Source organism: Meles meles, chromosome 4, assembly GCF_922984935.1.
Source record: "Meles meles chromosome 4, mMelMel3.1 paternal haplotype, whole genome shotgun sequence".
Classification (NCBI taxonomy): Eukaryota; Metazoa; Chordata; class Mammalia; order Carnivora; family Mustelidae; genus Meles; species Meles meles.
This window is the reverse complement of record NC_060069.1, coordinates 53,958,078-53,971,725: the sequence shown is the minus strand read 5'-3', so window position 1 is coordinate 53,971,725 and position 13,648 is coordinate 53,958,078. Positions and strand designations below refer to the sequence as shown.

The 13,648-nt window shown below is 44.4% G+C and overlaps 1 protein-coding gene across 7 annotated transcripts in view; it reads left to right on the top strand.

Annotated features, from left to right (window-relative positions):
• The window catches only part of MAP3K13 (mitogen-activated protein kinase kinase kinase 13), a 173,839-nt gene extending 161,527 nt beyond the window's left edge, over window positions 1–12,312 (top strand). For all 7 annotated transcript variants that reach the window (XM_046002119.1, XM_046002122.1, XM_046002120.1 and 4 more), the window contains 4 exons: window positions 564–1,350; window positions 5,858–5,928; window positions 8,546–8,843; window positions 9,641–12,312. In XM_046002119.1, coding sequence (XP_045858075.1) covers window positions 564–1,350; window positions 5,858–5,928; window positions 8,546–8,843; window positions 9,641–9,742 — 1,258 coding nt within the window. In that variant the 3' untranslated portion in view covers window positions 9,743–12,312. The remainder of the gene's footprint in view (window positions 1–563; window positions 1,351–5,857; window positions 5,929–8,545; window positions 8,844–9,640) is intronic.
• Window positions 12,313–13,648: the final 1,336 nt, after the last annotated feature.

The following is a 13,648-nucleotide window of genomic DNA, read 5'->3' as shown; positions in this document are numbered from 1 at the left end:
GGATGGACATAGTCCCAGACCTCTGGGAGACCATGTCTGGACAAAGTCCCTGAACTTAGCCTCCCGCCTCATTAACCTCAGGTTTCCTTCTTTGGTGCCAGACCTCTGTGATTTGTGATCTGCTGTGGGATCTATCTAGATCCATCATCAGACAGATTTCTGATGATGGGCAAACCCTTGCCTCTGCCTTGGCATGTTGGCACCAGACTGATAGCTGAGGTTATGCGGAAGAGATCAAGAAACCTGTAGGGTAGAATTAGAACTTAAAGGGGATTGGGTACCTCAGTGAGGGAGGCACAGAATAAAATCCAGAAGGAATTAAGGAAATCCTCTATAGGTGGACATCGAGGTTGTTTCTAATTTTCTGCTATTTTAAACTGTAGAATATAACACAGCGTCTTCAACCATACATCTGCGTGCACATCTGTTACCTCCGTTGGATAAATCCCTGAACATGTGACTGCTATTTCAAAGGGTGTGTGTACTTTCAGGTCTGGGTTGCATTTCCCCAAACTTGAATGTGTTTCCAGATGTTGACAACGAAATCTTGTCTTTCCTCCCAGGCCAGATCTGTTGAGATCTGAAGGTATCCCCAGTACAGAGGTGGCTCCTGCTGCATCCCCTTTGTCCGGAAGTCCCAAAACGTCAACCTCGAGCAGCAAGAGCCGGTATCGGAGCAAGCCACGCCACCGCCGAGGGAACAGCAGAGGCAGCCACAGTGACTTCGCAGGGATCTTGAAAAACCAGCCAACCCAGGACAGTTCACCCCATCCCACTGACCTACACCACGCTCAGTCCCAGTACCCTTCTCCCCATCACCACCATCCTCTGCAGCAGCAGTACCAGCAAGCCCCCCCTGCTGTGTCCCATAGTCACCATCCCAGACTCAGTATGCATGGACAGGACATTGCCACCTGCGCCAACAACCTGAGGTATTTTGGCCCAGCAGCGGCCCTGCGGAGCCCACTCAGCAACCATGCTCAGAGACAGATGCCCGGCTCCAGCCCCGACCTCATCTCCACGGCCATGGCGGCGGACTGCTGGAGAAGCTCTGAGCCTGATGCAGGCCCAGCTGGGCCCTGGGGCTGTTGTCAGGCTGACCCTTACGACCCCTGCCTCCAGTGCAGGCCAGAACAGTGTGGGTCCTTGGACATACCCTCTGCTGAGCCAGTGGGGAGGAGCCCCGACCTTTTCAAGTCACCAGCACACAATCCCCTCTCGGAAGATGCCCAAGGTTCCGAGAAAATGGGAGAAAGGGAATTCAAAGGTTGCAGGTCTGCATCATCCCTCGGCATCCCTCACCACGTCACCCCCCCAATGCTACCTCGAAACACAAGGCCCCTGCAAAAGGTAAGCTGTAATGACAGCCCGTCGTGTTGTACACACTAGAAAACCTACATCATGTGTCCATTTTGTGAAAGGAAGAGGTAACAGAAGCATAAACAGAGGTTTCTTTGGCTTTAAATGCTCTCTCGGCACACTGCTTAAGTGATGGATTAGAGACTATGCTTTGGCAACTACGGAACCAGAGGACTGATTCAAATGTATCTAATTTATAAATAAATAACCATATACTAGGGATATGTAGTCAAAACTAGAACTATCCTAGCCTAGTCCTGCTGGATGTTACAAGAAGGAAGGATCCCATTATAAAACAAGTTTGAGAAACAGTATTCTCTCTCTCCTCTTGGAGATTCCTAATGGACATTTACAAATCCTAGGCTTTAAAAAATCTTACGGTTCCTTGTTTCATCCAGCCGTTCCCTCACCTATTTGGCCATAATGGCTTTAAAAATAGTATCTATTAATATCCCATGGAACTAGCTTTCTTCACAATATATTTTGGATGGGTGCCTGGTCTGTTGGTAAAGTGTATGACTCTCAAGCTTGGGGTTGTGAGTTCAAGCCCCACGTTGGGTGTGGAGCCTAGTTAAGAAAAATAAAATTAAATATTTTAAAAGACCAATATATCTTGGAAAACCCTACCTTTATTAGTAACCATCATGACCCAGTGAGGCCTCCGTCACTGAAACCTGTTCCTCCTCCTCTTCTCACCCACTGGCTGCCTAGGTTTTATTAGCTTGGAGGCAGTGTACCATAGTGGTTAAGAGCATGAACCTGGGAGCCAGAGAGATCTCAGTTCGAAGCAAGGCTCTTCCACTTAGAACCTCTGTTGGTTCTGAGAACCAGTAGTTCACATTGGTGTCCTTATCTATAAATGGGGCACAGAGTGGGCCCTGCCTCATTGGTTGATGTGAAGATTAAGTGAGTTAATACATATAAAGCACTTAGGACAGGACCTGGAACATAACAACCTTCCAAAAATATTAGCTCATCTTGCTAATGAGTTAAAAATAAGATTATGTATGAAAAGTGTTTGGCACAGTGCAAACACCCACTCAGTTCTCAGCATTGCCTCATCTCGTCAGCATTCATCAGGAGTGCAGTTGACGGAACAAAAGGGTCTAAAATGTAAATGAATATGTTTCAGTCAACTAGACATTTAAAAGAAGTTGACATACCTGTCAGAATGGTTAGAATCAAAAAGACAAGAAATAACAGGTTGGAGAGGATGTGGAGAAAAGGTAACTCATGTGCATTGTTGGTGGGAACGCAAACTGGCGCAGCCATTGTGGAAAATAGTATGGAGGTTCTGCAAAAAATTAAAAATAGAAATACCATGTGATCCGGTAATTTCACTTCTGGGTATTTACCCAAAGAAAACAAAAGAACTAATTAGAAAAGATACATGTACTCCTGTGTTTATTACAGTATCGTTTACAATGGCCAAGATATGGAAATAACCTGAGTATCCATCAGTGGATGAATGAATAAAGAAGATGTGGTGTGTGTGTGTGTGTGTGTGTGTGTATACATACATACATACATATACGCAATGGGATATACTCAGCCATAAAAAAAAGAATGAAATCTTGCCATTCATGACAACATGGATGGACCTATATGGTATTATGCTAAGCAAAATAAGTCAGACAGAAAAAGACAAATACCATATCCATCACTTACATGTGAAATCTAAAAAACAAAACAAAGGAACAAACACAGAAACCCAGAAATAGGTTCAACAGTATGGAGACCAAATTAGTGGTTGCCAAAGGAGAGGGGGGTGGGGATAATGGGTGAAATAGATAAAGGGGATTAAGACGTTCAACCTCCCAGTTACAGAATAACTCACAAGGGGTGAAGAGTTAAGCGTAGGGAATAGAGTCAATAACGTAATAACTTTGTAAGGTGACAGATGATAACGATTTATTTTGGCAAGCAGAGCCTAATATATATGATTGTTGAAGCTCTACACTACACATCTGAAACTAATATAATACTGTACCTCAGTTATACTTTAGTTTAAACAGAAGTGGATCCTCAGAGCTACTCTCTCAGAACTGTATTTCTTCCCCTACAGTGCCGCAGCTGACAAAGCCTTCCCAGAGATTAAATTGTGTTTGGGCGGTAAATTTGGGTTATTCTGCTCCCCGACCACTCTATGGCCAGTAACACGTATCTTTTGGGTAACAACTTTGAGATAAAACTCGCGTACCATAAAGTTCTCCCATTAAATGTACTACTTTGTTCTTTTATTCACAGTTAGGCCATCATCAGCAATTTCAGAATATTTTCATCATCCCAAAAAGAAACCCTGTACGCTTTGGGAGCACTCTAGTTCACTCCCGAGTAACACATACCTTTGAACTATTCTGATGCCATTTTGATGAATTCTGTGGGCCAGTGGGGCCAGGGAGTGCACTCCCTCTACATTTGGCCTCATTGGAACAGTACCCACGGGGCGGTTCCGCTTCTTTTGACTGAGATCCACTTCCACGGTGCTTCGGGTAAATGTCATCTTGGCAGTATAACCCCATGCCTGTCCTCTCTACTCAAAAAATCATATCAGAATACAAATGGATAAGAATGATGGTATGTTAAAACTGACTTTAAAAGTAAATTATCCTCAACCTTTGGTACTGTTACTTGGGCCCTGTTACCCACCTCACAATCGGTGGTAGTAATCCAGTGTGTCATGATTCTATGGGTAAGGATGGTTTGTTTTAAGTGTGGCTTTTTTTTTTTTTTAAGATGTGGAATTTATTAACATATAATGTATTATTTGCTCCAGGGGTACAGATCTGTGAGTCATCAGGCTTACACTCTTCACAGCACTCACCATAGCACATATATCCATAACCACCACCCTATCACTACCCCCCAACCCCCAGCAACCCTCAGTTTGTTTCATGAGATTAAGAGTCTCTTACGGTTTGTCTCCCTCCCGATCCCATCTTGTTTCATTTTTTCCTTCCCTATCCCCCAAGCCCCCCTACCCTGCCTCTCAAATTCCTCATATCAGAGAGATCATATGATAATTGTCTTTCTTTGACTTACTTCTCTCAGCATAATACTCTCTAGTTCCATCCACATCATTGCAAATTTCTTTTGATGGCTGCATAGTATTCCATTGTATATATATACCACATCTTCTTTATCCATTAATCCATTGATGGACATCTAGGTTCTTTTCATAGCTTGGCTATTGTGGACATTGCTGCTGTAAACATTCAGGTGCATGTGCCCCTTCGGATCACTACATTTGTATCTTTAGGGTAAATACCCAGTAGTGCGATTGTTGGGTCATAGGGTAGCTCTATTTTCAACTTTTTGAGGAACCTCCATACTGTTTTCCAGAGTGGCTGCATCAGCTTGCATTCCTACCTACAGTGCAGGAGGGTTCCCCTTTCCTCATATCCTCACCAATATCTGTCGTTTCCTGACTTGTTAATTTTAGCCATTCTGACTGGTGTGAGGTGGTATCTCACTGTGGTTTTGATCTGTATTTCCCTGATGCCGAGTGGTGTGGAGCTAAGTGTGGCTGTTCTTATGTCCTCAAAGAGAGATGGTCTCTTCCTTTTGAGGGAAGATCATCTTCTCAGACAAGACACTTACACAGCCTTTCTAGATCAACCACAGAGCCCTGGCAATCACAAGGCCTCAGATGTCCCAACCAGAGCTCCCTTATCCTGACCAACAAGCTGACTCCATAATGCACTGTGCACCTGTTTTGTGTTCATGGTGGAAGGAGAAATACAGGATATGGTTTGACACTCAAATAATGTCTGCCTTGGTAGTGCAAATGAGCACAGTAACTATAATATTAGTGAAAAAGCGATTGGTACATAGAAGGGAAGAGGTAGTTGTTGGGTTTTGAAGAACTAAAAGATCACTTCTTGGTGGAGTCCCTAGGTCAGGGCCTGGACCATGAATGACAGTGATTACAAGAGACTGCCCCCAAATCCAAGATCTTCTCTCTAGTTTCCCCTCCCCATCACTCACCTTGGATAATCTCATGGAGTCCTTACCTACTAGAGGGCAAAATTCCCATTTACTCAGTTCTGTGTGTCTTCTAGCATCTAGTACAGACCCTGTCCTCAGGGACACCGAGGAAAGGTTGTTGAATGAATGAGTGAAAAAATATATGTTTATTTTTTAAAAAGATTTTATTTGTTTATTTGAGAGAGAAAGCACGAGCAGGGGGAGGGGCAGAGGGAGAGGGAGAGAGAATCTCAAGCAGACTCCCTGCTGAGCAGGGAGCCTGATGCGGGGCTCAATCCCAGAATCCTGAGCCAAAGGCAGGTGCTTAACTGACTGAGCTACCCAGGCACCCCTGAAAATATATATGTTTAAAGATGACACTTAGCAAACTGCTATTTAGTGCCTTTTGATTATAAACATTTTACACGGAATGTGTGTGTGTATGTGCGTGTGTGTATGTGTGTGTGTGTAAGAGAGAGAGAGAAAGAGAGACACAGATTAAGATAAAACTCTTTCTCTTTGTGTTCCTCAGAGTGGAGATGACTCCTCAGAAGAGGAAGAAGGGGAAGTAGATAGTGAAGTTGAATTTCCACGAAGACAGAGGTAAACCCAACAAACACATGCACTGCTTTCAGTGTAATGGGGAAAATCCCGAGTCTGCCATGCCTCCTGTTCAGGCAGGTCACTTTCAAACAACCACCCTGTAGGGAGATTCGAACTCACCATCCCTGTTTTCCCATTGTGACGTTTTGGCCACTCGGTTTGCATAGCAGATCCTAGTTCATTAGAATTCATTTCTTAGGAACTTCAAGATAAGGAGCATAAATATGGATTCAAGGTTACCGTTGAGAATGGAGTGGGCATTTTATGAGAGATGACCATCCTGTTTTGTGGATAATTTGATGGGGTTTTGGTGTACCTCCCTATATTAGTCTCTCTGGCTACTACAGCAAAATACCACAGGCTGGATGGCTTCTATAATGGGAATTTATCTTTCATGGTTGAGGCTGGGAAGTCCAAGATCAGGGTTCCTGGTGAGGACTCTCTTCCCAGCTTGCAGACAGCAACCTTCCCTCCTGTGTCCTTACAGGGTTGGTTGGGGGGAGAGGGGTAGTATGGAAAAGAGGGGGGTATAGAAGTGGGGGGAGAGATCTTCCCCTTTTAAGGTCACAGTCCCGTGGGATTATGGCCCTACATTTTTTATCTCATTTGACCTTATTTACCTCCTAAGAGTTTATCTCCAGATTCAGTCATACCAGGGATAGGGCTTCAACATATGAATTGGGTTTGGGGGTGGACACAGTTCAGTCCATAGCACTCTCCATGGCTTTGGATATTATGCCTTAAATTAAGTATAATTAATTAAGTTGAGTCATCTCTCAGCCCAGCCTTAAAATTGCTTCCTGCCTAGCCAGGAAGAATAATTTTGCTGGTAGGATTAAATTGAAGAAGGACCACATCCCCCTACTTCTAGAAGAAGAGCTGCCTTTTGTAGAAGTAGGGAAGCTACTTTTCCTCCAAGAAAGCCTCTTCTGTGAGTACGTGTTCTGTTCTTGAAGCATAGGGCTCTAAGAAACCTCCCAGGAAGGCTTGTGTACCTGCCCAGAAACAGGAATTCTCTGCAAACCAAGGGACTCCTTTGGTAAATTGAATTCCGGGTCCTCACACTGCCCCAAAATTAAATCCGTTCTCATTCCCTGAGCTACGCTCTCCACATTGCTATTGCTCTTGCTACCTTATTGTCTCCTTGGTTTCTCCAACGTGGTGAGATTGGATCCAAGTAAAGAGTCTTCATTCTCTGAACTCACGCTACTGACATCACAGTTTATTACTTCCAGCTTTGTTCCTGTGACGCACCATGAGCTCGACCCACCTGATGGCTTCCTGCCTTTGTTGTTAGCTTCAAATTATATTTATGTCTTCACTGCATGGTTTTACTTTTTATATGATAACATTTTCCTCCCTATCTCCTTTCTGTTACCAGCCTGGAGATGTTGTGTGAATCCTACTTTAATTTCCCTTTCCCATCTGGGCTCTTTTCATGTGTCCTTGATTCCCGCCCACCCCTGGCCCCCAACCTCAGCCTATCACCTGGCCTGGTCAGTGGCAAGCCTCAGATCATAAGCCATCAAAATCATTTTGTACTAAGAGATACAGAAAGATCAGATAATGACAAAGAAAAAAGGGAGTCCTCATTTTATTATTTGTTTTGTTTTGAAACCAATGTAAGCTAACAGCATTCTTTTTTTTTTTTTAAAGATTTTATTTATTTATTTGACAGAGAGAGATCATAAGTAGGCAGAGAGGCAGGCAGAGAGAGTGAGAGGGAAGCAGGCTCCCTGCCGAGCAGAGAGCCCGATGTGGGACTCGATCCCAGGACCCTGAGATCATGACCTGAGCCGAAGGCAGCGGCTTAAACCACTGAGCCACGCAGGCGCCCCAGCTAACAGCATTCTTATTTACTAGTCTACTTATAAACAAGGGGAAAGAAATGAAATTTTTTTTGCAAATCCTCACTCCGCCTGCCTGTCCCCCACCCCCATCTTGCCTCATCTGAGCTAAACTCATATGTTCACTGGAATGAGCCATTACTTGATGAGGCAGTGCCCCCAGCTGTGGAGTGAATGTTCCTTCCAAGCTCATTTCCACTGGGGGTCAGCTAACAGGGTGAAGGTACTTGGCCTTCCAGGGCTGCTGTGCCCAATGAGCAATGCGGCTGGGGTGAGGGGAGAGGTAGGGAATGACATGGTATGAGCTCTGAGTAGATCCAGCCCAAGACACAGCTCTGCCTTTTCTGGCGATGTGGCCTGGAGCAAGTCACTTTCGTTATGGTCCAGAAAGGAGTTAGACCAAAGAATCTCCCAAGACTCTCTTACCTGTAAGAATCTGGGAGGTCTGTGCACAAGAAGCAGGACTGCTCCGTACCGTGTGTGCGTGTGCACGCTGGGGTCAGACCAGCTGAGGTTTTCAAAGACCAGCAGTAGCCAGCGGCTCTGGAATGTAGTGTTTAGCTACAGCAACATACAAACCAAAGGCAAAGGGAGAGTCAGGTTTCCTTCTCTTCTGCTTTAAAGTTAAATAGCGCCCCTCTATCTGTATTGGAATCTCCCTTGGGGGTTGGGAGAAGCCTAGATGACCTCTGGCGAGGCTACGATGAGAGGCAAGGGAAGAACAGCAGTTGTGCATGTGATTAAGGTCCTCTGGTTCTCTGTGGTTCTAGGCCCCATCGCTGTATCAGCAGCTGCCAGTCCTATTCGACCTTTAGCTCTGAGAATTTCTCTGTGTCTGATGGAGAGGAGGGAAATACCAGTGACCACTCCAACAGTCCTGATGAGTTAGCGGACAAGCTGGAAGGCCACCTGGCGGAGAAGCTGGATGACCTACTGTCGCAAACGCCAGAGATCCCCATTGAGATATCCTCGCATTCCGACGGGCTCTCTGACAAGGAGTGCGCTGTGCGCCGCGTGAAGACCCAGATGTCTCTGGGCAAGCTGTGTGCAGAGGAACGTGGCTATGAGGTGGGGCTTCTCCCTTCTCATCCCTGTAGCTTCTTGGGCTTACAGCATGCCTGTGTCCCTGAGCCCTTTACAGTTACCATTTAGTATATGAGATAAGACAGGTGCCTCCAAGAAGTAAGTAGAATCCAGAGATCCACACTGCTCCCCAAATAAGGGCAGGGCTCCCAAATGAGGCACAAACATCAAGTTGCACAGGCCTCCTTCATTCTAAGGTCAGGTCAAACATGACCTCCTCCTGACCCCGTCTCGCTCCTCCGTGTCCCCACCATCCCCTGGATGACACTCTCATCGCACATGGGACACTTGAGGGCCTGCACAGCACAGGACAGTCCCTGTCTTGGAAGATGGGCTAGCACAGTGGCTGAGAGGGTACACCGGGCATCTGAACAGATGCCACACCCAGCCGGGGTTCTCTACTGACTGCCACGCTGGGCAAGCTGCTCACCTGTGGGTCCGGATTGGCGTCTACAAGGGGCAGTGATGATAGCATCCGTCTCCTAGGGTGCTTCTGAGGATTAAGTGGGTTTCTGGTCGTAAAGCACTTGTAGGAGTGCCCAGATCACAGCCAACACTATGCAAGCGGGGCTGAGGCAGTCCTGCTGTAATTGCCATCATCGTCGTGGCCATCATCACCTTTCTAGGTCTTCTTTCTCCAGGAGCCCTGCAGGGCAGGACCTGGCCTCATGTATCTTAGCCAGGAACTCAGAGTGGTGCCTGTCACGTGGGAGGTGGCCAATACGCATTTACTAAGCAATTTCCCAAGTGAATGGGGGTTTTATTTTGTCTCCGCTTTGCAGAATCCTATGCAGTTTGAAGATTCGGACTGTGACTCTTCCGATGGAGAGTGTTCTGATGCCACGGTTAGGACCAATAAACACTACAGCTCTGCTACTTGGTAATGGAGGAAGACCCATCCTGAAGATCTCATGACTATACTGGCATTTCAAATCCTTTCCCCCTTCTCCCCAGACTCTTTCCCCTCTCTCCTTGCTTTTTTGTCTGGGAAGAGAGCTGCCCCCCATCTTTCTTACCCCTAGAAATGAGCTGCAATAACAGGAACATGAGACTTCGCAAATCTCTGGAAAAAAATATCCAAATGAAATTAAGTCTCACTGAACATTTCAATCAAGAATGGCAGGGATCTATTTTATTGAATATTCTAGCTACTGTAACATTGATATTTATTTTTGTTCGACATTTTAACACTTTGTACTGTAAAGAGTGAACTATATATGACAGAGAGAGACAATAATTTCTTGCAAAAAAAAAAATAGAGAGAGTGAGAGATAAAGGAAGAAAGAAGTGGAATTTAGGAGCAACATCCTTGGGAATTTGTGGTGCCAGGAGGTATTATTGCTACTTGAACAGGGGACCAGTTCTTTTGGCCATAAGTGACTGAAGAAGAGCCAGAGCAAGACATACTATTTTAGAAAACAAAGAACAACAAAAGAAAAGCAATTCCAGGTAACTTGTGAACAGACCACATTAAGTTCAACCAGCTTGTCCACATGGGTAATGGAAATTGTCCAGAAAAGATTGGTGACCAGATACTTAAACCCAAGGTCGTTGAGGGCATGTGCTTCCTCCAGGAGGAAGAAGACAACTATACCTGTGGAAGCTGATTTCATTTGAAAAATTTGAAGCAGCATTTTGTAGTGAGACTTACAGATAGCATCAGACCTTGTCTTTGACAAATACTTCCCTTTTTAATGCCTTCATCGTCATGACCTTGACCAATGTGTGACCTTGACCATTGTGTTGATTTTTCAGACTCAAGTGCCATTTTCTTGTAGCCTATTTCCTTTCCACCTGTTGACCACTTCCTTTAGGAAGAAGGGCGAGGGGTGCTGATTTAAGAGAAAGAGGAGATTTACAACAGTATTTGAAAAGCAAATGTGGAATTAATGGAAATACGTTCTCACAGTGTCTCAGTTGAGCTTCCAGCAGAAGATAAGACTGCCCCTCTGTGGAACCGGGTTGCTTGTCTACTAGAGTCATATTGATTCAAACAGAACACACTTTGAAGGCAGCTAGTATGTGTGTGAGTCTGTCCAGTGTCCAACCCCAAGCCACCCCCCTTGTTTTCATTTATTAACTCATCCTATCTGGGAAGCTTTAGTGCGTGGCTACCACTAGCAGCATAAAGGCAAAACAAGCATCTTGCAAAAGGCAACCCCTTCCCCACCACAACAGCATTTTCATTAAATGCAACTTGTAAAATGTAACTCTGCATTCTGGATCAATGCAGTTTGGAATAATTGGATTTGGAAATTTCTGGAAAGAACAACCTATGCTGAGCAGCAATTAGAAAGATCTGACATTGTCCAAGGCATGAGATTCTGCTTGGCTTGGGGTCATGGGCTTTGGAAAGTATCCCAGGGTACTTGATGGTGCCTCAGCTCCAAGGAAATTTTTACCTAGAATTTTTATATAGAAACAGGTGTTGGCCTAGTTTCCGTCTCTTTCTCCAAGAAAGGTTACTGTCAAACAACCTCTCTAGGCTCAAGACCTGAAGACCGCGCTCAGCTCTTTGGCACTGCATCATGCTGGACATTAGGAAAGACTTACACATACAGGTATTAAACTATTTCCAGCTCAGATGAAACCATTGCCCCCCTCTCGGTGTCACTGATTGCATCAGCCAAAAAAGGAAAGGCGGAGGGAATTTAGAGCAGTTCCTTTTGCTTGTTTGATCCCTCCATTTGTTTACACTTTATGTTGAGACATTGATTTAAAATTTAGTGTCTATAATTTACAGCTCTTAGCTTGGATGAAGGAGAATGTTTAACTTATACAGAGAGCAGTATTGTTTGCATTAAATTATTCCATTTTGTATAAATTCTGTAGCTGGACTACATGAAAAATCTTAAGTTATGGCATTATTATCATTGTTATTTTATTTTATAATAATTATTCTCATTTTCTGTCGATCAGAAGGTGTGGTTTACAGTGTAGCACAATGACTGTGTGTATTGCTAACCGTGAGTAATGATGGCTTTTTATGACCTTGATGAAGGAATGAAAATGGAACTGCCATTTGGGAGCTCCCTGGTACTCCCCTTAGTTGTAGTCCCTCATTTTCTCTGTGCAACAACAATCATTGAGGGTCTGGGTTCTGCACCGGAGCCCAATGGATACACTGTGGTTTTTGACTTGATCCTCAAAGCTCCTGGGTGGGCAGGTGACTGAGTGGATGGACAAAGACTTCAAAAGCTGTAAACTTTCTCAAGTTTCATAAGAAATAAAATCATGGGACTACCCTAGAAGCCAAAAGAGAATTATTTAGTGCCCTGGGAGGAACCAGCCTAGGGAGTTTCCTCCCGGGGTCCATGGGTTAGGCAGCGTCGGGAGTGGTCGGCAGTTTGTCATCTCCTTCCTGCCGGGTCCGGTAGCATCAAAACCTTTTTTTTTTTTTCTTCTGGCTGGGAATAGAAAAGAAACATTAAAAAGAAACAAACAAAAAAAAGAATATATATGTCATGACACGGACATAAATTGCCTAGCTGTAATGTCATCCCATAAAAGATGAGAGAAATTCTAGTCACTTAGAGGGTGACAGGGCTGGAAAGGTACCTTGAAAGGCCATAGTTTCCATCGTTGGACTTTCAACCACACTGTACTGTGAATCCTTCTGCTTCGTCGCTTCTGGGCACAGAGAAGCTACAAGCCTACGTCCTCTTTCTCTCCAACCTAAAACATGCTTCAGCTCGTCCAGTTCTTGCCCACTTCTAGTGGCAAAAGGGAAACATGAGGGTCAGCTTCTGTCTTACGCTTCTCAGTGATGGTCTTCCCAGAAAACCCATACCTGATACCTCATATTTCTGATATTTTTTTGAATTCCCATCTTGACTGCTTGTCATGATAATGCCATATCTACCTATTGGGTTTACTGTTATGAGCATGTTAGGTTAGTAGGCAGTGTTGAATCTTTAGCCATTCATTGTATTGTCAAGAGTTGAATAAAGTTCCACGCTGAACGTTTTTATTTTTATTTTTAGTAGAAATGACTAGAGGCTTCAGAAGAGAACAGTAACCATAGCCTAGGTTAAAAGCCTTTTCCAGCGTAGCCTGGCCCTTCCTTGCCTGCCTTGAGCTAACCAGGACCGTTGTGAATCGGTATATGTTTCTTTGAGAACAACTCCACAGTTACCTGAAAACTGCTGCGTCCAGAGCTCGGGGAATCGAAGAGCTGATTCTTCAGTCCTCAGGACTCTGATTTCAAGCTTCAGTGTTGGAATTGAAAAGTTAACCCCCTTGGGATGAGCGTTCACACTCATTTAGCATCTGCTTTTGACGGACTGCAAGATAATGAGTTTTAATTTGTCTTGCCGGTGAACATTTGGTTTTGATTTTCATCTATTTTTAGATCATGTCCTCTGACAACAATTTCTTAGCAGAGGGACTGAGAAGGCGACATCCACTTTGAAATGATAATAGACCTTACTGCCAGTGAAGTTTCGACCTGTTTGTAAGATAGTGGGAGTTCCTACTCAAAAAGGGTGAAGATGCTAGCTAGCTCTGTGGGAAGATGATTTGGTACAGCCTACTGGAATTTCAGATATTTAAAAACTTTAGTATCAACAAATCATCCTTCTAGAATTAAGGATTTTTTTTTTAAGTAGTACTTAGTAAGTACTGGACATTTCAGGGCCTCATTGTGCTAAATTTCCCTTACCCCAAGTAATAGATGTGATGGTATTGGAGTTTCCTGGTACCAACCCAATTTTAAATGCCCTTCCCTACTGTGAAACATTGACATCCATTCTGTGTGAATGCAGCCTTACGGATCAAATATTTTACTTTTT